General features: G+C 37.5%; 3 protein-coding genes, 1 long non-coding RNA gene and 1 pseudogene across 8 annotated transcripts; 3 read left to right on the forward strand and 2 right to left on the reverse strand.

The window, feature by feature from the left end:
- The first annotated feature begins 3586 nt into the window (after positions 1-3586).
- LOC121783176 (8-hydroxygeraniol dehydrogenase-like) lies at positions 3587-5340 on the forward strand. The gene is made up of 5 exons (XM_042181160.1): positions 3587-3726; positions 3867-3980; positions 4055-4568; positions 4659-4812; positions 4912-5340. Exons 1-5 carry the CDS (start codon positions 3629-3631, stop codon positions 5112-5114), a joined length of 1083 nt encoding a protein of 360 aa, XP_042037094.1. The 5' UTR covers positions 3587-3628; the 3' UTR covers positions 5115-5340.
- A 6181-nt stretch (positions 5341-11521) lies between these two features.
- LOC121783317 (8-hydroxygeraniol dehydrogenase-like) lies at positions 11522-24684 on the forward strand. Its single transcript, XM_042181354.1, has 6 exons — positions 11522-11708; positions 11836-11949; positions 12020-12533; positions 12620-12773; positions 12856-13064; positions 24542-24684. The coding sequence occupies exons 1-5, from the start codon at positions 11611-11613 to the stop codon at positions 13056-13058; spliced, it is 1083 nt and encodes a 360-aa protein (XP_042037288.1). The 5' UTR covers positions 11522-11610; the 3' UTR covers positions 13059-13064; positions 24542-24684.
- Positions 13350-16477, reverse strand: LOC121783316 (elongator complex protein 4-like). 5 transcript variants are annotated; one of them, XM_042181349.1, is made up of 9 exons: positions 16329-16477; positions 16006-16188; positions 15700-15926; positions 15556-15625; positions 14802-14958; positions 14490-14565; positions 14243-14402; positions 14063-14154; positions 13350-13742 (listed from the first exon to the last, which is right to left on the reverse strand). In XM_042181349.1, the coding sequence occupies exons 2-9, from the start codon at positions 16148-16150 to the stop codon at positions 13575-13577; spliced, it is 1095 nt and encodes a 364-aa protein (XP_042037283.1). In that variant the 5' UTR covers positions 16151-16188; positions 16329-16477; the 3' UTR covers positions 13350-13574. The 5 variants fall into 5 exon arrangements, with proteins under 5 accessions (XP_042037283.1, XP_042037284.1, XP_042037285.1 ...); XM_042181350.1 differs by having other exon boundaries at positions 16006-16158; positions 16329-16471; XM_042181351.1 differs by having other exon boundaries at positions 16006-16173; positions 16329-16439.
- LOC121783320 lies at positions 21172-22152 on the reverse strand. Its single transcript, XR_006046560.1, has 2 exons — positions 21834-22152; positions 21172-21336 (listed from the first exon to the last, which is right to left on the reverse strand). It is a non-coding gene; the product is annotated as an uncharacterized LOC121783320 (long non-coding RNA).
- Positions 23328-24684, forward strand: LOC121784370 (annotated as a pseudogene).
- Positions 24685-24687: the final 3 nt, after the last annotated feature.

A 24687-nucleotide genomic window follows, 5' to 3' on the forward strand; every position in this document is an offset into this window, starting at 1 on the left:
GGAAAATCCTTTCCAAGAAGGGGAGGATGATATGACCACGAGTGCTACACGTCAAGGATCTTCACTTCGGCGTGAGCCATGGGTTGATTGGGGCCCAAGGGTAAAAGAGAAGACATGCCAAGGATCCAACAAAGCTAGAGGACCTTTCGAGGATGTGAGGAATAGAGAAGGCCCCGATTTGAGGACAAATCTTTTCCAAGAAGGGGAGGATGATATGACCATGGGAGCCGCGCATCAAATTTTGTACCTGCAGTTGACTTCAATCAGTATTCTGCTATCAATATGACATCCAAAAGCTTTGAGACTACCACTATTGTCTTCATTTTCGAGAGAGCTTCGCGTGAGTATCTTACACGCCCCAATCAAAGTCAGGAGGAGGGAGTTATGATCGTTTTACAGAAGTTGTGCAGTGCAGAAAAAGATATGGCGGGATCAGCAAGTTCCACCCAGATGGGTGGCTTTCGCCACCAAATTCCACCCGGGCGGGTAGCCCACGCAAAGACCAGATTTTGTGGGCCTTTTTCTTGGAATTTGGCCTTCAACTATAAATAGGACTTTACCTCATTTTCTTCTATTGATTAATGAATAAAGATATCTCCTTGGTGAGTTTTTCCTCTTTGAGGATTGTAACCTATTCCTTCTTTGAAGATTGTTTGTTTCAATTCCATAGATTGATTCAAGTAGAGATATGCATCAATGGGGTGTACTCATTGAGTAGTGGAGTCAAGGTGTGATAGAGCTAATGAAAGTTGCTTATGGTTGTCTCCATCTTTTTGGTTAAGGTCCTATGGTTGTAGCTCTTTTATCTCATTATTATACATATGATTTCCTTTCCTAATCTACCATCCTTTCTAGTTTAGATTCAATTTTTGTGGTTGGATCTCTTTTTATTCTTTGTTTTTATTGAGAAATTGAAAATCAATCTCACAAAAATATCTAGATCAAACATTATAAATGGATAATTTCTTGGGAAATGGATCTTAAATTACTTGGATCCACATCAATAATATAATTATAATTATAGTTACATGGAGATCATTATTATAATAATAAATATTATTATTATTATTAAAATATTTACGAATATTATAATTGAATAAATTTTATAATTTAAAATTTCACTATGAATTTATTGATTAATTATTAATTTATAAAATATAATAATCATTATTTATTATACTAGTTATATTATATAATTATATTTTAATTATATAATAAATTATTAATTTCTATGTTGAAATATTGTAAAACATAGTTATAATTATGGTAATTTAATCATAGTTATTTATTATACTGAAATTAAGTATGATTTATAATTTTATATTATTTTAAAAATATTGTAATTAATAATAATAATAATAATAATAATAATAATAAAATATACTATATTACATTAAATATGTAAAAATCCTAAAACTGGGAAAAAGAATACCTAAGAAAAGTTAGAATTCAGAATCTTGGAAAGTTGTATTAACTTTCCTTGTTCTCAGGATTCTGATTACTTTCACAGTTTAATTAAAAACCGGAACAAACATAGGAATTTAAAATTTAAGGAATCAGATTACTTTCCCAGACAGAATCCTGACAACCAAACATTGTCATGAAGTATTTTATAACTGACCTCCATCGTATTTGAACTAGTTTAAATTTTCGTGATTTTCGGGTCGTTAGCTTTTTTGGAAAATTTAATTCTCCCTTTGTCCCATAAAAATAGGGACTTTGGGGACAATACTTATTTTAATGCAAAATTGGTAAAGTATGAGAGTGATAAAAATGAAAAAAATGATTACAATATTGTTCTTGGAAAATGGGATCCACTTTATAAAAGAAAAAAAAACTTGTCAAAATTAGAAGATAACCAATTTTGTGGGACACTCCAATATGGAAAAAGAAATATTGGTTTAGTTTGTAATAAAATCATTTTAAAGTTATCAAACTCCTGAAACATAAAACTTCTGAAACATAAAACTTCTGAAACATAGAAATAGTGCAACCTCCCATAATTAATAAAATCTTAAAGTCATTTTAAATTTATGATGAATATCCAATAATAAAAAATATAAATAACTATAATTGTAATAGTAATAATTATATTTATTATTTTTACTATTTTGTTATAAATTTATAATTTATAAGATAATCTTATTGTAATTATAAATATTATGAATAATGAATAATACTAATAATTAATATGTCCGTCCCTTAAAAATAACAACTTTTGAAGGGGCACGAGTTTTAATATGCAATTAGTAAAATAATAAAAATATAGAAAAAAGTAATCGAATATTGTTAGTAGATAATGAGTCTCACTTCATTACGGATAAAAAAAAGTTTCCTGCAAAGTGTATAATTTTAAAGGACAGACTAAAATGAATTCATAATATGCATAAAAGTAATCCGATCGAAATCATATTATTTGGAATCTTATTATCTGAAATCATAATCTCCAACAACAGTACTATCATGGCGAACAAACATACTCTTAAATTGTACTTGACAAATTGAGAATGATTAAATAGAGCTTGTGTACAACTATCCAAATTGCATATTCTGAAATTACTGTGTTGCAATAGGCCAGTACATTTTTTTGTATGCTCTAATCCATTAACTTTCGAGTTTAAGTGTGTTCGGAGATGATGCCTAAGTTATGTAAAAAGTCATCCCTTGATGTAGTGTTACAAGAGATAATGCGTTAAATATGATCGTATCAATCGTATTTATAAGTTGAAATCTATTTTGTTTAGTAGAAAAAGAAAACGCTCATGCAACGAAAATGTTCAGCTTAAAACAATGGGTTGAAAGTACCTATCTGAAGCTTTCGCATTGCTTATAAAATGGGTACATAATATTATTATGTTGTTCAAAAAATTTCCGGTTGATAATGAAATTACTACTGCTGACTTTTCGTTTTCTTATTGTTCAATTCAAACTTATCATTATTCAACTCAAATATGCGCCACAAAGTCAGATATAATGAATTAAATAGTAATCTGTCAATACTTTGATATATTCACACTTCAAAACGCCTAGAAGAAATAGAAATTCAAGTCTGTGGAGATTGGAGAGTCACGTATTATCCCAATTTATTACTCATATACATTAAGTTATTTGCAACTTATACTACCATTAAAATGCTAATAATAATATGAATAATACTCCTACTATCCATTAACACTACTTTAACTATCATTCTCCTCTCTCTCTCTCTTATTTCACTAATTTTGTTTTAATTTCGGTGTCGTATCATATGTCCATATTTTTATGGGACGGAGGGAGTACTAATCTGTCAATACTTATTATACATTTGCAGATAGTTCAACTTCAAAACTCCTAGAAGAAATAGAAATTCAAGTCTATGGAGATTGGAGAGAATGTGCATTTGTGACTTTGATTAAGAACAATTGGTGAATAGAATAAGTTTGTAAGAAAGAATATAGCATGAAGTTGAGTTGTCTTTATTGACCATTCTCATACATTCAAATGCATCCGCGCTCAGCAGATACATCATCATCATCATCTCTTCAACTCTTTTTCCTATAAATACTCTTTCAACATTATGCCAAAGTGTCATTCACTCACTCCTTTTTCTCTCTAATTTCTACTATTGTTTGCTTACATTTTGTATTAAATGGCGAAATCACACGAAACAGAGCACCCTGTGAAGGCATTTGGATTGGCTGCCACAGACTCATCTGGCCATCTCTCTCCTTTCAAATTCTCTAGAAGGTGCTTTGCTTTTCCAATATATATATATATATATATATATATATATATATATATATATATAAATCTCTGATGATGATGAAGAAGAACAAGCTAGGAGCCTAGGTAGTAAATTATTATACTTATAGTTGATCATTTTGCAGGGCGACTGGTGATGATGATGTGCAATTCAAAGTGTTGTATTGTGGGATATGCCACACCGATCTTCATTACCTCAAAAACGAGTGGGGCGTCACTCAATATCCAATTGTACCTGGGTAACCTTCTGCAAATTCATATCATGTAATCATGCCATTAGACGCCCATAATTGATATGGATATATAATTACAGGCATGAGATCGTTGGTGTGGTAACAGAGGTGGGAAAAAAGGTTGAGAAGGTCAAGGTCGGAGACAGAGTTGGTGTGGGATGCATGGTCGGATCGTGTCGATCATGTGAGAGCTGCCAGGAAGATCTTGAGAATTACTGCCCCAAGATCATCCCCACTTACGCTGCTCCCTACCACGATGGCACCATCACGTATGGTGGTTACTCTGATATCATGGTTGCTGACGAGCATTTCATTGTTCGTATTCCCGACAACATGCCATTGGATGCAGCTGCTCCTCTTCTATGTGCAGGCATCACCACCTACAGCCCCATGAGATACTTTGGACTAGACAAGCCCGGGATGCACATTGGAGTTGTTGGTTTGGGTGGACTAGGCCATGTCGCTGTTAAATTTGCCAAGGCTTTCGGTTGCAAGGTCACAGTCATTAGTACTTCCCTCAGCAAAAAGGACGAAGCGCTTTCGCATTTGGGCGCAGATTCATTCTTGATCAGTAAAGATGCTGATGAAATGCAGGTACAAAAAGAAATATCCCAATGTTTTATCAACATCATCATCATCATCATCACTAAATTAATATAGATTGTATTACTATGACCTATGTAGGGTGCGGTGGGAACAATGGATGGTATAATTGATACAGTATCAGCTCATCATGCCTTGATGCCACTCATTGGCCTCTTGAAGGCTCACGGAAAGCTCATCATGGTTGGCGCCCCAGATAAGCCTCTTGAGCTACCTGTGTTTCCTCTACTTGCAGGTACAATACCCATATGGAGTATCATATTCTAAGATTGTATATACTAAAATCAATCATTTTGATGACATTAATGTGTGGTTGTAATGAATATTGTTGTAGGGAGAAAGATGATATCAGGGAGTGGGATTGGAGGAATGAAAGAGACCCAAGAAATGATTGATTATGCAGCCAAGCACAATATAAAGGCAGATATTGAACTAATTTCAGCAGACTACGTTAACACTGCATTAGAGCGGCTGACCAAGGCTGATGTGAAGTATCGCTTTGTGATAGATGTTGCCAACACCCTCACACAATCTTGAACTCAAGTCTTCGATGGAAGTGATTGTTCTTCTCCTGTTTTGTTCGGTCTTTCATGAAAGCTATTGTTCTTCTCATGTTTAGTTCGTCCTTTGATGGAAGAGATTTTTCTTATCTTCTTTTGTTCAATTTTACGCATATATTCACTGTTGAATTGTGTTTGAGTTTTGTACCTGTGTTTTATACACACATATTATAATAAATATATGCTTTTGTTTGTGAACTGCATATCATATTCTCAAGTTCTGTACCCGTGTTCTTCTCTTGTTTTGTTCGGAGGGAAGAGATTGGTTCTCTCCTGTTTTGTTGAATTTTACAATTATATATTTTATCTAGGAAACTGAACGTCACGTTAGTGTTGAATTTTCATCAACTTCCGTACCTGCATTGTATATACATATTATAATAAAAATATACTTTTGTTAGTTGACATAAAGAAAACAATTTCAGCATAAACATAAAGAGAAAAAGTTGGTTGGATAAGAACAATAAGATGCAACATAATTTCGTTATTATTAAGTGTAGAATGAAACCGGAAGAAGATGTGAAGATGATGCGGCAGTGCACGAGCCAACGGTATTCCCACCGATCGAGTTACTATTGCCCGGCCTAACAATAATTCTATAGCAACATGACCCAGACTACCTTTTATTTTGTAATTAACTGAGAATTATAATTTACATATCTAATTTTAATGTAATATGTGAGTATTAGTTTATTTATGGTAATTTTCTCCATAAAAAATACTCCCTCAGTCCCAACTAAGTTGAGACAAAAAAATTTAGCACGGAGACTAAAAAATTGTGTTGAAAAGTAGGAAAGATTAATAAAGTAGGAAAGATAAAGAGAGTAAAGTAGATAGTGGAATAAAATGCCCCCTCCGTCCCATTAAAGATGACTCACTTTCCTTTTTGGTTTGTGAGTTTGTCCTAATCAAGATGACCCATTACTAAAAATGGAAATACTTTTATCTCTACTTTATTCCCTCTCTCTTACATTACTCTTTCCACTTAACATACAAAATAAAGCTACCTAAAATCTCGTGCCGCCCAAGGAATGAGTTATTTTCTTTGGGACAGAGAGAGTAAGAGTGATTGGATGTTTTATTTTTTATTAAAAAAAGAAATGACTCAACTTAGTTGGGACATCCCAAAGAGGAATACGACTTAACTTAATTGGGACGAACGGAGTAATAACTTTGTCCCAGCCTAAGCGAGATGTTTCATTTTCGAACATGTTTTGGAAAAATGATTATAAATAGTTAAAGTGGAGACATAAATGATTATAAACGTATCGCTTAGGCTGAGACGAGGGGAGTATTGATTAGTTGTCTTAACTGGGTAAACAACAAAATACATAAAGGTTTAACATGCAAAATAGTACTCCCTCCGTTCTCTCATATTAGAGGTGAAACTTTTCGGCACAGAGTTTAAAAAAGGGATGTTGAGTGTGTTAAATAAATTGATAAAAAAAAGTAAGAGAAAGAAAAAGGTAGAGAGGATAAAGTAAAAAGTGAATAAAGTAGAGAGAATAAAGTAAGAGAGTAAAGTAAAAAAGAGAAAAAAGTTACTATATATGGAATGACTCAACTATGAGAGAACTTTCCGAAATGGAAAAATGATTAAACTATGAGGGAACGGAGGAAGTAATTAGTAGATTTCGAAAAGGAAAACTCACGAGCAGATTCTATTTCGCGACTACCGTGGAATCAAAAAAATATTTGAAAAAAGTAATATAACCCTTTTAGGGTACGGGCTATTTGATTTAGGGTCATTCGGTTGTGACTTTTTTGGGCTATAAATATTCAACCCTAACCATGTCAAATTGTCTAACTAGGCATGCACAACGGTTCATGAACCGGCGGTTCACGGTTCAAGATATGCATGAACCGGAACCGGCCCGCCAAGGGTCCCGGCAGTTCCGGTTCCGGTTCAAAAAACTGGCGGTTTACGCGGTGGTTCAAAATCGCCGGTTTTCGGCCTGAACCGCCAGTTCCGGGCCGGTTCGGCGGTTCGTCCAATTTTTTATTTTTTTGCATTTTTTTATTTGTTTATGTATGAAATGTGCGTAACTAAAATTCAAAAAAATACGATGAAAGTTGCAATTTTATTGATATTACACGTTACAACAATTACAAATCAAAAAACCTTGAGGCCTTGAAGTCTTAAACAAAAATTTAAATACGAACGAGACTACTAGTTAACAACGAAACTAATTACAAATGGCAAAAACGACGTAGAAGTTCTTCTAAAAAAACTTATAAGTATATATACTCTTAATCGGCGAAGGATATCTTTCTACATAACTAAATTAAGGACACATTTAGCAATTCAACTTTAAATGTTGAGTTTAGTCTAACAATTAACAATTATAGTAGAATTGTCAAAAGTTTCCCGGATTTAGCCGTATAGAGAAATCTACTTCATCGACTAGAGTATATACAAATACAATTATCTGATTGTATTTGCATATTTTTAAAGTAGGAACAAATGGGAAAAAAAGAAATAAAGGAAAAAGGACTTGAGCTCAACTTAAATTTAAAATTTAAGTTGAGGTGCCAACGTATCCACAATGCTCATTTGCAAAAGGGAATCAAAGCCCACGTAGTTCTCTTACTTTACTTACCTATTTGGCTTGGCCGGCGGCGATTGACGGTTGGCCTACGATTCATCCCCGATGAATTCATCTTGTGATCCCTCCTGATGATCATCCCAATCATTTTCTTGTTCTCTGACGTTGGCTTTGGCCCAATCATCAAGTAACATCACGACTTCCATATTTTCCTCCGAGAGCTTACTTCTTGATTCATCCAACACACGCGAGCCAACACTAAAAGCGGACTCGACGGCGACAGTGGAAGCCAGAACAGAAAAAATCTCCTTGGCCATTGACGCAAGGATGGGAAAATCTTTCTCGTGGGTTCCCCACCAATCGAGGACGTCGATTTGGGAGGGAGGAGTAAGACCTTCATCACCAAAGGAAAAGAGTGAATTGAAATATATATCTAATTCACTTACCATACTTGAGTACCTTCCGCCGGTGCTGTAGCTGTATAGGTCGGCTAGTTGGGATTGCGCGTCGGGGTCATCATAATCGGCTTGAAATGCAAAGCCATAGTTATGTTGTTGAGGAGGGGGGTCTTCTAACTTGGTGGGTATTGTTATACTTGGTTTCATATTCGGTGTAGAGAGCGCGCAAGTTAAACTCGAAGGTATGTTGGATAGTCGACCGGTCCGGGAGGGTTATTTGAAAGGTTTCTGAGAGGTCTACTCCAAATTCGTCACTGGTATCGGATTAGATTGCTTGAAGGGGGCCAAGATCAATTGAACTCAAATTGTTATAATAAAAATCTAAAATCTTAGAGGTACCGGCTAATTTCCATTTTGGATCCAATACCTTTGCAATCAAAAATACGGTTGGAATCTCACTGAAATACCATTTTTCAATCATATAATATAAACACACATTAATTCAGGTGAAGAGGAAGCATTTTTCATTACAGTTTTAAAACCAAGTGATATATACATGCAATGATCTAAAACACGTATAACGGTGCAATAATAAATACTTGATAATTCAACAGTAGCATTTTTTAAATATTTGAACAATTTAAATAAAGCGACGCTATGTTCCCAACAACTATGTGAAAGATATAAATCATGTACGGGATATTTCTAAAAAAATTACATAAAGAATCTTTATGCATCAAAGTGGAATTCAAACAATCATATGTTGAATTCCATTTATGAGACACATCCATAGTAAAATTCGTATATCTAACATTCTTTTGCTGACAATATTTCTTCCATGCTTTGCCAATATCTGGCTTTTGATGGATTAATCTAACTGCAGTTCTAATAGGACTAACATGCTTTTGCCATAATTCAAGTGCATCTTGTACACATAAATTTAAAATATGACATATGCATCTTTGATGAAAATACTTACCTCCAATTACCGGAGAACAAGCCGCAATCAACTCGCTAATACTTGCGGTGTTAGTAGTTGCATTATCAAAACCAATAGAAAATATCTTGTTGCATAATTGAAACTCATTCAAAACTTGTATAATCAAAGAAACAATTTCGGGTGCACTGTGCGGAGTTTCAAATTCTCTAAAACCTATTAAGCGCTTGTTTAAAGTCCAACTATTGTCCACAAAGTGAACTGTAATGCCCATGTATGAATGGCGGTCAAAACAATCAGTCCACACATCTGAGCAAATGTTCACTTTGTGGCCCAAGTTAACTAAATTAGGTGCTAATTTAACATTTTTCTCTAAACATTGTCTAACGGTAGATCGTTGAACGGTCATTCTACCTATTCTTTTGATACCTACGTTTAAACCACTTTGCATAGTAACCTCAAATTTTTTGTCATCATAAACGTTAAAAGGAAAATGCTTCATTGCCGCCCATCTAGTCATAACATCAGAAAATTATTTTTGATCATATTTAAAAAGAGACGTACCTGACGAACACGAGCCATCGGGTTGGAAGTTTAGTTGGGTTTGGGTAGAGGTAGTGTTGCATTCTACCGGATGCTTTGTCACCAAATGGCGACGGAGGGTGCCATATCCCCCACCACTCGAGAATTTGTACACTTTATCGCAATAGTTGCAATACGCATGAAACGCCGATGTCTTTTCTTGAGAGTGCGGATCATGAGGACTTGGAATCACCATCGGGACCTTCTTGTAGTGTTTGATAAAAATATCAGATTTCAAAGCTTTTGCCGTGTTAGTGGGTGGAGGGGGAGGCATCTCCTCATTTCTGCCGATGCTAGACGGAATACGAGAATGAGATCTATCATCGTTGTTGTCCTAGTCTGACGATATAGACACATCGTACTCGTCATTTTGTTGGGAACCCCCGCCCCCACCCCCACCTTGATGCATTTCAGCGAGTAGCATGGTCATCCTATGATCTTCTTTTATCTATAAATATAATATAAGTTGAAGTTTAATTAGGAACACAAAAAAAATTAAAAAACTCAATCTTATGAAATTATGAAATATGAATTGTAAAAATAATTTTTAATTAATTACTTGCATGCGTTCAGCCTGCACTCGGGAAACCTCTTCCATAATTTCTCGACGACTAGGTCACCTTGATTTTGAGGGACGACTAGTACTTTGATCTTGGGCAATTCCCTTGCCCCGATCACCACGTCTCGGTCCACCACGAGAAGAAGACATAGTGGTAAATGAAAGTAGTATGGATGGAATATGTATGGAGTATGGAATAAGTGGTAAATTACGAGCACAACAACAAATATAGTAGTAAGTAGAAACTAGTAAACAACTTGAGCAATTAGAGAGAATGATGAGAGAATAGAGAAATGGAGATTGAGAGAAGGAAATCTTTGTTAACACGAGAATGTGGTGAGTAGAAATGAGGGGGGAGAGGGGTATTTATAGGAGTAAAATTGGAAGAAATAAAAAAAATTGCAATTTCTAATTCGGCAGAAACCGGCGGTTCAGTCCACGGTTTTCTGACGGAAACCCCCGGTTTCTGACCGGTTTTCAGGCCTACACACTGCACCCTACGACCTGTCACCTGAAAAGTCACGGAACCGGTGGTTTCTAACAAAAACCGCCGATTTTCGTCAGAAACCGCCGGTTTTCTGCCACCCTAGCCTGCACCCCTACGGACCCTAGCCGGAATACCGCCGGCTCACGGTTCAACAATACCTCGACCCTTAACCGGCCCGTATGAACCGGCAACCAGCCGGACGGTTCAACCCGCCGGTTCCGGTTCCGGTTCCGGTTCATGAACCGGCGGGCCTGAATCGGCGGTTAACCGCCGGGCCGGTTCGGGTTGTGCACGCCTATGTCTAACTATTCAGGCCAACCTGCGAATTTTGGGTTGAATTCACATCCCTATCCGCTATTGTTTGGGTTGAATTCACATCCCTATCCGCAATTGTTATCTCTCGATCCAAAGGAGATCCTAGTCTTGCAACGTGCTACATTATAATTAAATCTTCCTCCCTGACACCCTCAACATGAGTGAGGAGTTCTTCTAACTCCGTTTGGTAACTCATAACGGTGGTTTTGTGTCAGTTTTGACAAGCTTCCTGGCGGAATATATTGAAACAATTCTTATTATTCAGTAGTAGCATTAAATTATAGTTGTCCACGTAAGCATATAAGCTACTTTCTTAATTTTCGAGTAATGTCAAACAGGCAAATAGATAAGGTGAGGTTAAGATTCTAGAATGAGTTTCTAAGACTAGAATTTAAAAAATGAATGTTGGCTTTATTGAATAATCTTTAACAGTCAAAGCAAGGCTTACGCTTATTCCAATGGGTATTCACACATCATGAGGAGGCCATGCGCTCAGCATATACATCATCATCTCTTCCATTCTTTCCTATAAATATGTATCTAACATTCTCCCAAATAATCAATCACTCATTTGCATTCTCTCAATTTTCTATATTGCTTGCATACATATATTTCTAATTACCAATACATATACATACATTTGTGTTAAATGGCAAAATCACACGAAACAGAGCATCCTGTGAAGGCCTTTGGATTGGCTGCCACAGACTCATCTGGCCATCTTTCTCCTTTTCAATTCTCCAGAAGGTGCTTTTCCTCTCCTCTCTCATGCTGCTAATTCTTTTATATCAATGCATCCTAAAATACAACTCATTTCCTTTATTCTGGCAATCGATTTTAACTATAACATCGATATCCGTGGCGTATTTTTCAGGGCTACTGGCGACGAAGACGTACAGTTCAAAGTGTTGTATTGTGGGATCTGCCACTCCGATCTTCATTACCTCAAGAACGAATGGGGCATCTCCCAGTATCCTCTTGTTCCCGGGTGAGTTTCCCTTTCTTTCTTACTATAAAACATTTTCTTACCTAATATATAATGTGAATTAAAATGACAGGCATGAGATTGTGGGAGTAGTAACAGAGGTTGGGAAGAAGGTGGAGAAGGTGAAAGTAGGAGACAAAGTTGGTGTGGGATGCATGGTCGGATCGTGTCGATCATGCGAGAGCTGCAAAGATGATCTTGAGAATTACTGCCCCAAGATCATCCCCACTTACAGTGCACCTTACTCTGATGGAACCATCACATATGGTGGTTACTCTGATATCATGGTTGCCGACGAGCATTTCATTGTTCGTATCCCTGAAAACATGCCACTGGATTCCGCTGCACCTCTGCTATGTGCAGGAATCACCACCTACAGCCCCATGAGATACTTTGGATTGGACAAACCTGGAATGCACATCGGAGTTGTGGGTTTGGGTGGACTCGGCCATGTTGCCGTTAAATTTGCCAAGGCCTTCGGTGCTAAGGTCACCGTCATTAGCACCTCTCCTAACAAAAAGGAGGAAGCACTCTCAAACTTGGGTGCCGATTCCTTCTTGATTAGTAAAAATGATGATGAAATGCAGGTACAATACAATCACTTTGATTTTTATTGAGCATCTTCACGAATTTATTCATCAAGACTAAATCAATTTTCGGGTACTAATAACAGGGTGCTATGGGAACAATGGACGGTATTGTGGATACTGTATCGGCTTATCATCCTTTGATGCCACTCATTGGCCTACTCAAGGCTCACGGCAAGCTTATAATGCTAGGTGCCCCGGATAAGCCTCTTGATCTACCCATCTTTCCTCTCCTTGCAGGTTCAAAACCCTTACATATATGCATAACATTGTTTCTTTCATGTGTCCATTATTATAGTGAATTGGATGAATATTGTTGCAGGGAGAAAGATGATTTCTGGGAGTGGGATTGGAGGCATGAAAGAGACTCAAGAAATGATTGATTTCGCGGCCAAGCATAATATAAAGGCAGATATTGAACTAATTTCAGCCGACTATGTTAACACCGCGTTGGAGCGTTTGGCCAAAGCTGATGTGAAGTATCGGTTTGTGATAGATGTTGCCAACACCCTCAAACAAGCTTGAGCCACTATTGAATGTTATTTTCATCCATATTATACTCATGTCGCTTGTCTTTACATTTTGTACGTGTATTTTATACACACTTATTTTAATAAAATATATACTCGATTGTTGAAATTTACATCATTTTAATCCGCATTATTTATAACCGAGACTCAGCTTGAAGCAAGGTAATCACATCCATCGTCAAAGATGAGACAATGGAGTATAGATTGGCAATCTGAAGACCAAACACATTTATGTTATGTTACTTTGTCTTCAGTATTTATTGCTTTCGTGTTTAGTATGTTAGGCTTTAACAAACCCATCATATATATAAATGAATAAGACTATTGCAAGAATAAGGCTTGCTTTCGTCTATTTGTTTCATTGTTTTCTTCATAACTCCAAACCAATCTTAGGATCACACATACAGTGACTCAAAGGAACCAAAAAAACCGGAGACTAGAGCAAAACATTTCCAAGATATCAGCCGACACCAAAAATTCAACAATCTTAAATACATACACGCATCATCAACTAAAAGTCGAAGGAACCTGTTTTAGAAGACCCGGAACAACTACCAGAAGAACCATAAGAGCTTCCAGTTGCACCATCTACAGGTGCTTGGTTTATACATTCCAAAACTAAGGATCTTCGCTTTTGCAGTTTCATCGAGAATGTGGTTGTCTCCAGAATTGCAGGGACCTATGTTAGCTAGGGCATGAATCAGATGTTTCTAGCCATATCATATTATGATAATTTAGGAGAAAAACGTTCTAGATGAGTTCAGATGCTTCATTGTGATAGATAACAGTGATTTTACTACACAAAAAAGAGTATAAATTACAAAAACAACTGCAATAGTATAAGTATCACTTCCAGTTTGATATAGGAATAGTAAATGATGTGCCTTTTTTCCTTCCCAATGTAGAGTTCAAAATTTCTAGCTTTTCACTGTAGTGCTCATACAAAACAACATAACAAAAAGCATCAAGTTGTAGTAGCAAACCACACATATGACATACCTGTGTGTTAAAACGTGCAACTTTGTGCACACTAAGAAGTCCAACCATATCCTGGTAGCCTGTAAGAAGCTTCGCCAGTTCCTTGTCTTCATCTAATCGAGGCATAACTAGTATGTTACATTTCTTTGCAAGTATTGCGGGTAGGTATTATGTGTGAAAATAGAAAAGAACAGTAAACACCTGGAATTGCTTTCACAGAAACTAATGTGTCAGCCAAATGTTGCAGCCTTATTGAGAAGGTTGTTGAAACGAGAGAAGGTGAAAATGTTACGACAGCTACTGCATTTGACAATCTCACAACACTTTTCAATGATCTAACAAAAGAAAGCATTTCCCATTCCTACAGAAGAGTAGAGATCTATCAGCAAGGCCAAACACCTAATCAAATTATAGTAAAATACAAGATTCAAATGAAATAGATACTTACTCTGTTGGAATATTCACACTGCGGCGAACACAGTGACTGAATAGCAATACGCCCCCCTGTTATGTTCCCATTGTTCCTAAAAACAGATGAGACAAATCAGATTATACAACCTCCAGGAACCAAAGAATGATTGGGTCATGCATATATAGTTGATTGATCAACTTTGATTTGATCACTGTCATCCCAATTCGATCAAACATCATGTTGATTTATTCAGTAATACCATGAATATTGACCTACTAGTAATCTAGTATATTCATATATAAGAACTTTTAGGGGCTTTAGTTGAAGCATGAATGTAATATGACTTACTGATTTGCTTGAGATAAGAAACTCGAACAACGTTCATGAAATGCGCCAAGATCAGCAGATTCTTTTAGGCTAACACAATCAATCTGCTTCCCACTAAAGAAATGCCTCTCCAGGGGCTTCCGCAGATCAAAGTCATTGCAGTACTCTGACTTTCCATCTGTTTATCAAGCACATGAAGTCATGAACCATTTTCAGACAGGAAATGTGAAGATGTAACTGCTAGCAAGAAATAGGTGAAACAAGCCAGGCTCGCAAATAAGTCACATTCATAGGGTCCAGTAATATTCTATTGCATCACGAAATATTGAGTAATACGAATCTTCCACCTGATCTCACAAGCAATTAAATTTATTTGCCACTCGACTTCATGCACATCCTTTGTCTCGTCTTATGTTTTGTCGTGTTATTCAATTATGCAAGTAAAAACAATGATTTTATTTCCCTTTCTTTCTCGGGAAACACTTTCATAAGTGACTTCCGACAAGACTTTTTTACCACATATCTCAAAAAAGTAATGTCTCTTCAGCCAGTTAATGTTGATCCACAATATAATCTATCTAATACGGATTAAAAGTGCTTCCCTAATGCAGATAGTGGACAGCCATATTTACCAACTCATTTCAAACACCAATTGGAGGAAGAAAATAGCTAAAAATCACATTAAGCAGTAAAAGCTTATAACAAATATCGTGATTACAGAAGTTGCAAACAAGAAAACACAGTCGTAAAACTGACCGATATTGATTAACTTCACCTTTGTGAGACTCTGAACTCTGCTCTCCAAAATACTTCTTGTATTGCCATGCAATTCTCAGCCCTTTCTCCTGCATTCAGAATACATTTATTCTTTCAAAGCCCATGAACTCTAAGCAAAAAACCATTAACTAGAAAAAGGTACCTGCTCAGTCTCATGGACACGAGATTTGTCATCTTTGGACACCATGGGACTAGGCAAGGTACCAAGAAATCCTCTGGGATCACTTGCAGGACTTGCATATATTAAAGGTTGATGATGAACCAACCCCTGAGACATGAAATTTCTCAACAATAACATATGATGTGGTGCCTCTGGATCTTCCCTCACCACCACTAAACTTCCCAATGCAAGCCCACCACCTAGAATCTCTGTCAAGATAAAAAATAATCTCAAATAATGCACATGGAACTAAAACAAAAACCAACTCTACTGCGTAAAAAGAATTACTATCCAGGTCAGGAATGCCAGAAGAAAGTAACATGGTCCCGTTTGGACCATGCTTAAGCCCAGGAATGCTAGGAACAGAGCTTGACGCTCCACCGAAATTCCGTGAGAAACTGCCGCTCCGAGGTTTATTAGCAGCCATTACCATAACTGAAGCTACCACCACCACAAGTACAGAAAATGAATCTAAAATCAAATTAACAGAACTGAACCAAGTCAATTCCAGAAGCAGAATGCTTTGGGCATTTCATCGAACACATGATGTGCAACAACTCGGTAGAGTCAGGTTTAACCAAAACAGAGTAGTTTTGAGAATCGAAGAAAACCTCTGGATCCTCACTTCAGTCGGCGACAGAGATGCTAAAGAAACTTCGGAGAATTGAAGTTCGAGATTGGCAATACAAAATCAGTTAAACTGGAATCAGTCAATTCATTTGTCAAAATGAGTTCTGAGAAGAAGAAGGCAACGCTTACGGTAGTGGGCCAAGTTATGTATTCAATATATGGGCAGCCCATTTTACTTTGTGTGGGCTTACACAGATCCATTATTCAAGTTTCACACGAACAATTTACCGTTTTACTTAAAACAAAAACTGAAAACCACAAATCATTTCAGGTTAGTATTATTGATGACATCACCAGCTGATGCCATTTAAACAAGGGTACAGTTGTAATCTATTTTTTTTATTTAGTACTACTGCTTTTCTTGTTAATGTAACCATAAATAATATTTGTAAATAATTAGTCCACAATTAAATTAGATAGGGAAATAACAGAAATTAAACATAACGCATGGCATGAGAAAGAATTAAAATAAAAAAACTCTATTCAATTATTGATTAATCCATAATTCAGTTATGCATACATGTATATTTTTTTTTTAAACATTCAAATTTTGGTAATAAAATTTGAGTATTATAGTTGATTGTATATCGATAAATTTTAATCTTGTATATAGTGAAATTCATGGTGGGATACATGCAATATGGAGTATGAAACACAATATCTAAAAAAAATCGTCTAAATAGTGTGTTACTTTGGTCAACTCTCACGGGAAATCACACCCCTTCACGACATGTTTCACTCTCCCAACTATTCATCATTTCATCATATTATTACTAATTGATAACAAAAAACCGATTTTACGCCTTCCTTACCACGTTTATTCATCATATTTTTATTAATTGCTAATAAAAAAACAGAATTTACGCCTTCCTTAACACTTTTATTAATCATATTTTTATTAATGGCTAATAAAAAACCGGGAAAAAAAATAAATAAAACCTCCCTAAATACTGCTCTATTTGGGTTTGTTTTATACTAGTATCTATCGATGCAAATGCAAATCCATTTATATATTGCTTGGATTGCGAAGTTCGTAACACCGACGCTAATGACTAATGTATCATGCATATTTCTTGTTTCATTTTTTATTCTGTTGTTTCCTTATATACAATATTATGCATGACATAACAAAATATTTATATGATGACAGTAAAGTAGTGGTTTTAATTAGCTATGTGTAAATTGATAGCGTTGTATCAAAAAAGTGTCTAATATTTGAGTCACATGATGAACTTAGGTGATGGTTGGGTGAACAGAAAAATAGATAGTAGTACTTATTTTATTTATAACCCATAAAAATAAATATGACAGCATAAACGTGTGTATATGTGTATGTATCAGTGAATGATTATGTCACGCCCGCATTTTCTAAGGATAGAAAACACGGTTGATCGCGACTAGGGGAGGATTAAAGAAGCGGGGAAGAAAGGGGGAAAACAACACAACTCGACCATAGCTCGAAACAAACGGGAATAGCTTGAATAAAAATCAGAGTATCATCTCAACAATTGAGAACTCAAATAGATTATATCTCAACAATACATAAACTCAAAAGAAACAACATTCAGCGGAAGCATTTCGAGAGTAGAATAATGCTATGTATGAAGACACAACATATTCTAGACATTTGATAGACATTCTTCACCTTTTATGCTCAACACCCACCGCACTCGTCACCGCTCAATCTGCACATTAAGAAAAACAATATGCAGGGCTGAGTACTTATTGCACTCAGTGGACACACGCCAAAAACATAGTTTGTCATGCCATAACAGTGTAACCTTGGGGTTTTAAGTGTAAAGAAAATAACCAAGTACACTAAAACATATTTCATAAATTCGACTGCGCAGTCATTTTCCAGAGATTGCCACCGTTATTCCCCCATCATACACTATCTGATTCAACGGGTGACAAGGGGCGTGGCCACACCCCAGGTCAACTAGACCGGCCAACTTGCTCTCAGATGGCTCCCGATCTCGTGTACACTAGCCTGAGGGTTCGCAGCCCAACAGACCCGAATTCGATTAAACATATGTGGTAAACCACTTCAGATAGGTTTCAAAACAAAACAATTGGCAAGACAAACAGTTCACCTCCATAAACATTTCCGGAACAGAGTCCGTATTTGAGATAACCCACAAAATAGTAGGGTAGAAAAGCCCACCTCGAGTGCTTAAACCGAAAACAATTTCTTTCCCTTGCGATCACGATTCACTTGCGATGTTTCACCTTTAAAAAATTTACATAGCACATATATCAACATATTTTCCAATCACATAAATCACATCATAACGTACATCTTTGCATATCCTATCACTTCATCACATATATAATTTCATTTGAAAACTGGCAGCACTGCGCAACGATTTTATAAAAATCATTTAAAAAATCATCCGACTTCCGTTGGGGCTAAAACTTTACCACAATACAGAAGACTCATCAAAGGACTTCCAGTTAAAATTTCATGTCCAAATACCCCTTTTAGGTCAGTTAAAACAACCACGTAACCTACTGGTCGAGAAAACATTTTCGGCAGAGTTGCGCAGTTAACTTCAAAAATTCACCAAAAATTCATCTTTAATCCAAAAGGGTTGAAATTTACACACAACATAGAAGACATCATGAAGTTTACTCAGGAAAAAGAATTGGTCAAATCGGAGTTCATTTGGTCGGTCAAAAACGTGTCGGAACTTACTGTTCGGAATTCATCGAGCAGACGAGCGGTGCCATCGCTGTTCGGCCCGTTGCTGCACGTTGTTGCTGTTGTTGGCTGCTGCACAGAGCCGGGAGACGCTGCTGTACGAACGTTGCTGCTCCGCCGTCGCTCCCTTTCCTCTTTCGACCACCATCACTCATCTCTCTATCAATTAGTTTTGTTCCATCACTGTAAACTCTGCAACTCACGGTCCAGATCGGTCGTCGTCGGCTACTGCCCGTTGGTCAGCCTGTTCGCCGCCGACGTCGCCGCTGCTGACTCCGATTCGTCACCCGTGTCCACCACAGACGCTCGGCGCTGCTGCGTCGTCGCTGCTGTGCAGTCGAAGGTCTCGCAGCGTCGTCGTCATTCGCAATTAGCCACTGCATTGTCTGTTTGCTGTTCGGACAGCCATCGTTCCTCACCGATTCAACCTCGAAACGACACGGCAGCCCCTGAAACATCTCCGAACAGCCCCGAACCAACTCCGAACCGCCCCGAAAGATAAGTTCTCCTTCAAAAAATATGTTCTTTCGTTTCAGTTTTCAAAACGCAGCAAGGGGGCCACTGTTCGTCGCCACTGCTGGATCGTTGCCGCTGAACTGACGTTGCTGCGTTCGATTGAACCGGAGCCCTCACGCTTCTAACGTCGCCATTTCTCTTCCTCATCGCCGCTGCCTCACTCTTCTTCTCCCCTCATCTCTCGGTTTCTTCTCCTCTCTCTCTTTGTTCTTGTTGTAAAGTATAAAGTGAGAAGAGAAGTGAAAGGGTGGAGGTTTAAATGGGGTGTCTTTTGGTTGTAGGATTAATTGAGGGAGTTGGAAGGTGGAAGATGAAGAGTGGAAGGTGTCGTGGGGTTGAGGAAAGGATGCATGTAGAAATCATTAATCTCTAATTGGGCTTCAAAGTGTGGTTTCCAAATAAAATGAATTGGGCTTGGAAACTTAAAGTTCTTTGATGAAATTGGGCCCAACATGTAAATTGTAGAGTTTGGCTAAGTTGGTTAAAGAATAAGAAAATTTGGATGACCCAACACTCTTAAAATTAATAGCCCAAAGCCAAATTGTAAAATTATTCTCTCGACAAAAGAAACAAGGTCGAAAAAATTTTCAAGTGTACAAACGACGGTCCTTTCAAGAACACAATAAAAGAGTAGAAAAAGTCGGGGTGTTACAGATTAAATATGATAAAGAGATTGTTTGATGTACAAGATTATATCTCATAATTAAATATAACATTGAATTTTGGAAATGGAGTATATATTTGTGCTTACCAATTATACAACCCATCTCAATTTTTCTAGAAGCCAAATATTATTTTATATAAAACTTACACCATGTTGTAAGATTATAAAATAAAATTATTGTGCTTACCACTCATCGTATGTTATCTATGTTTATAAAGGCTTTTAAAAGATCGGGCCGTAGCAATACAATTAGCATAAAGCGATTAATTTTCAGCCTTCTCATAATTAGAAAATTGCACATGGATGCGGCAAGCGGCTTCTCTTTCAACACTGCATTAACGGTCTTCTTTGCTAACATTTCTGCATGAGTATCTATGCATCTAAACAATTATATTTCCCTTGAGCTTGCGAAAAATGGACCGGCAGCAGGAGACCCTACAGGAGAGCCGGCAAGAGCAATTGACACAACCGTCCCTGACACTCTGGAAAAGGAGGGGACTAACGCTCCGACACAACCACAACCACAGGAGAAATCACATGAAGTAGGGCCTGATCCAGATCCTGCCAATGCCGAGCAAAGCACAAAGGAGGGAGGCCATAACGAACCAACTGCCGATGGTGACCAAGTTGCTGAAACTTCAGGACGACAAGGCCGGACCCCAAAGAAGAAAGGAGACACCAACAGGAGGAAAAGCTGTTCCAAATCATGTACAAAGGAGGAGACTGAGTTTGTAACGCCCCACTTTTTGAACCCTAATTTGTGAACCCTAAAGTACTAGTTTTAATGCTATTGTTTTGCGAAGATCCGTGATTTAATTGTGGTGAATTAATTAGTGTTGGACTGAGATTTGTGAAATAAATGGCTACGCGAATCTAATTAATTCCTACCCGTGAGGAATATTTATTGGACTCAATTCCGTGTTGGATCCGATAAACTAAATAATTAATATAAAAGTCCAGTCCGTGATTAATAAATTGGGTACTGCACAATTTAAAATAAAATACAATGGGCCGTGAATTAAACTAAACTAATTAAAATAAAATATCTTTAATTAAATATTCTACGCAGATTTTCCTCCTCCGTGAGTAGATATTTCTCCTCCGTAATCTGCAAATAAAATACCAAATAAATTCAAATAAGAAAAAGGGGAATTTCAAAATTTACTCTCATTTCCCACTACTAAAAAACCGTCCCTCCATCTCTCCCATAAATCTCTCCCGTATCTCAACCTCCTTTCCCCTATATTAAATCTTCAACCATTGCTTTTTCCTCACCTATCGTCTCTGCAAGCGAGAATCATCCTTCAACTTCTACTCAAGGTAAACTAAATCCTATCAATTTGTATCTAAACTTTCTCCTGCTTCAAAATCTAACATCAAATTGTGCTATTGGCAGTAACCAAAATCCTCCCGCTTCAAGAACCATTTTTTTTCTTCCTCAACAACCGCCTGCAATTGAAGGTAAACACCTCTCCCATCCAAATTTCAATTTCATTCTACTGCATCCATACACATTACACCCTACAATTACCACAATCTGCAATATACCTTGAATCGAAGCAAAATAATCTAAAGAAACAAATTTTAATCAAATAAAGAACTTACCTTCGGGGAGGAAATCGTGGCTGCGCGGTATTGATTCGGGTCGATTCGGGGCTGTTCGGAGTTGTTCGGGGTTGCGCGGTATCCGTTCGGGGTAAGTAGGGACTGCCCCGATTGAATGACGGCGACGGTGGTTTGCGGCACGGGCGAACGGCGCTGCGCCTCCTGCTGCGGCCTGACCGTGCGACGGCGGCTTCCGGCGGGGAGCACAGCAGCGCCTCCCGGCAGCGACGGCAGCAGCAGCGACCTTCCGGCGTCGAGCTTCTGCAATTTTGGGCGAGAGAGAAAGAAGAAGAGGGAGAGAGAGAGAGAGAACCGAGAGTGTGAATGTGAGGGGGAGTACATTTTGATTTTGGGCCTCATTAATTAGAAATAAATGGTATGGGCCTTTTGTTTTTTTTGTTTTGGGCCTTGTTAATTGATTGAGGAAAAATAAGAATTAGCTTTGGGCCTTTTTAATTTAAATGGTAGGATTTGGTTAGTTGGGCTCCAATTTAATTTGTTGGGGCTTCCTAATTTAATTGGAGACATAAAGTGGGGGAAATAATTAAGTTTTGGGGCTTTTAAATAAATCTTTGGGCCGATAATTAATTGTGTCGAATTATCTAATTAATTTCGGAATATTTCAACGAACGAATAATTATATCCTAAGTCTGAAATAAATATAGTTCGAGGGGAAAATGCTTGCGATAATTTAATTACTTTTATTAATTTTGGGGATTTTAATTCGATATCAAGAGGGAAATTACGAGGAGCCATCGGAGCGATTATTGGCGTAAGCGGCCGAATAAGCGAAAAATTGAGAGAACAAGATAAAAGACTTCAAGTAGAGCGCATGCATTTTATTGATTTAATTGGAAAGTATGTTGATATATGTATTATTTAAATTCTAAAGGTGAGACTTCGCAAGGGAATCGAGATACTAAAGGGAAGGAAGTATAGAGAATTATTCAATTGAGGTGGGCTTTCTTTTAAATAAGGACAACGTCCTAAATATTTTGTCGATGGAAATGAAACTGTATTTATCATGCTATGATTTGATTTTTACGTGCCTATCTGATGTGGCTTTATGCCATTATTATATAAATCGAATTCGGGTCCTTGTAGGGCCGCAAACCCTACTTGGGCTAGTGTACACCTATGGTAGATCGTGTGCTAGCGTACGGGCTGGCCGGTCTAGTGGCTTGGTTTGTGGCCACATTCCAAGTCATGTATTGGCAGATATGGTAAACGTCTATGGGAAAATGACTAATCAGTCGATGTTTGAAATGAAAATGATTTTAAGTGCCTCGGGCATTTCTAAAGCTAAACCCCGATGGTTACTTGTGAATGGCATGATAAATTACTTTTTATGGAAATTGTTTTCGGCATGAGCCCATTGAGTATTTTTATAGTACTCAGCCCTGCATGTGTTTTCCTTATGTGCAGGTTGAGCGGCGACGAGAGTACGGTGGTGTTGAGCAAGTAAAATGGTAAATGAACTGTTGTTTTTGAATTATGGGTGTCGTTGTGTCTTCACACATGACGTCACTCTTACTCTTGGTCATTTCCGCTGGGATTTTACTAATTTATGTCAAATTCTTGGTCGTTTTATTTGAATATTAATTGTTGGTCAAGCTCGTTATTAAAACCCTAGTCCTTTTTGTCTTTTTATTAAATTCTCTTAATCACGATCGCCCATATTTATTAACCCTAAAGGGCGGTCGTGACAGAGTTGGTGTGGGATGCATGGTCTGATCTTGTCGATCATGCGAGAGCTGCCAGGAAGATCTTGAGAATTACTGCCCCAAGATCATCCCCACTTACGCTGCTCCCTACCACGATGGCACCATCACCTATGGTGGTTACTCTGATATCATGGTTGCTGACGAGCATTTCATTGTTCGTATTCCCGACAACATGCCATTGGATGCAGCTGCTCCTCTTCTATGTGCAGGTATCACCACCTACAGCCCCATGAGATACTTTGGACTAGACAAGCCACATTGGAGTTGTTGGTTTGGGCGGACTAGGACATGTTGCTGTTAAATTTGCCAAGGCTTTCGGTTGCAAGGTCACAGTCATTAGTACTTCCCTCAGCAAAAAGGACGAAGCGCTTTCGCATTTGGGCGCAGATTCATTCTTGATCAGTAAAGATGCTGATGAAATGCAGGTACAAAAAAGAAATATCCCAATGTTTTATCAACATTATCATCATCATCATCACTATATTAATGTGAATGTGGATTGTATTACTATGACCTATGTAGGGTGCGGTGGGAACAATGGATGGTATAATTGATACAGTATCAGCTCATCATGCCTTGATGCCACTCATTGGCCTCTTGAAGGCTCACGGAAAGCTCATCATGGTTGGCGCCCCAGATAAGCCTCTTGAGCTACCTGTGTTTCCTCTACTTGCAGGTACAATACCCATATGGAGTATCATATTCTAAGATTGTATATACTAAAATCAATCATTTTGATGACATTAATGTGTGGTTGTAATGAATATTGTTGTAGGGAGAAAGATGATATCAGGGAGTGGGATTGGAGGAATGAAAGAGACCCAAGAAATGATTGATTATGCAGCCAAGCACAATATAAAGGCAGATATTGAACTAATTTCAGCAGACTACGTTAACACTGCATTAGAGCGGCTGACCAAGGCTGATGTGAAGTATCGCTTTGTGATAGATGTTGCCAACACCCTCAAACAAGCTTGAGCCACCATTGGCTTTGGATGGAAGTGTCAATTAGTGTTGCACGTTATTTTCGCTGATTCGTTCATATTATGACTCATGTCGATTGTCTTTTAATTCTGTTCATGTTTGTATACACATATGTGCATTTCAATAAAATATCTCTCTTTCAACTC

The sequence above is a fragment of the Salvia splendens genome, chromosome 21 (genome assembly GCF_004379255.2).
Source record: "Salvia splendens isolate huo1 chromosome 21, SspV2, whole genome shotgun sequence".
In the NCBI taxonomy this organism is placed as follows: domain Eukaryota; kingdom Viridiplantae; phylum Streptophyta; class Magnoliopsida; order Lamiales; family Lamiaceae; genus Salvia; species Salvia splendens.